This window comes from Buceros rhinoceros, unplaced genomic scaffold (assembly GCF_000710305.1).
Source record: "Buceros rhinoceros silvestris isolate BGI_N320 unplaced genomic scaffold, ASM71030v1 scaffold28446, whole genome shotgun sequence".
NCBI lineage: Eukaryota > Metazoa > Chordata > Aves > Bucerotiformes > Bucerotidae > Buceros > Buceros rhinoceros.
In genome coordinates this window covers 13,395-14,056 of record NW_010419731.1, presented here as the reverse complement: position 1 = coordinate 14,056, position 662 = coordinate 13,395, and the positions used below count along the sequence as shown (strand labels likewise).

The window sequence follows — 662 nt, the reverse complement described above, 5'->3', positions numbered from 1 at the left end:
GGTGGTTGTCCACAGGTACCTGTACGGGAAGCGCCTGCAGGGAACGGCCTTTGTCCTCTTCGGCGTGATGGTGGATGATGAGAAGAAGAGCATCCCCCAGTCCCTGCGGCGCGTCCAGGTGCCCCTGGCCTCGTCCCTGTCCCCACCCCCTCTCCCTGTTCCAGTCCTCTGGTGGGCTCTGGCCCTTGCTGAGCTCTTCCGTCCCTTGTCCCCATCCCAGTCCCCGTGGCTGTCCCCTGTCCCACCAACTCTGTCCGCAGGTGAACGACGGGGACGGGGAAGCCGTGCTGTCCATGGCCACGCTGCGGGAGCGATTCGCCAACCCCCAGGAGCTGGTGGGACACTCCCTCTACGTCTCCGTCACCGTCCTCACCGAGTCAGGTGTGGAGAGGGACCACAGGGGACACAGGGGACTTGGGGGGACAGCAGTGACACATGGAGCTAGGGCTAGCAAAGGGTGGGGGGACACAGGGTTGGGGACAGCAAATGGTGAGGACAGGCAGGGTGGGAGACAGCAAGGATGGGGACATCTGAGGCCACCCAAGGGCAGACTGGGCTGTTCCTGGGAGCAAACGGGATCCCCTGGTGACATGGCCATCCCCTGTGGCCACTGCAGGCAGTGACATGGTGGAGACGCAGCGCAGCGGCCACCGCATCGCGGC

The 662-nt window shown here is 65.1% G+C and overlaps 1 protein-coding gene across 1 annotated transcript in view; it reads left to right on the top strand.

The window, feature by feature from the left end:
- The window catches only part of C3 (complement component 3), a gene marked incomplete at both ends in the record, with an annotated part of 15,400 nt that overhangs the window by 2,153 nt on the left and 12,585 nt on the right, over positions 1–662 (top strand). Inside the window, 3 exons of the mRNA XM_010139059.1 lie at positions 16–118; positions 261–381; positions 617–647. Of these exons, the coding sequence (XP_010137361.1) occupies positions 16–118; positions 261–381; positions 617–647 (255 nt within the window). The remainder of the gene's footprint in view (positions 1–15; positions 119–260; positions 382–616; positions 648–662) is intronic.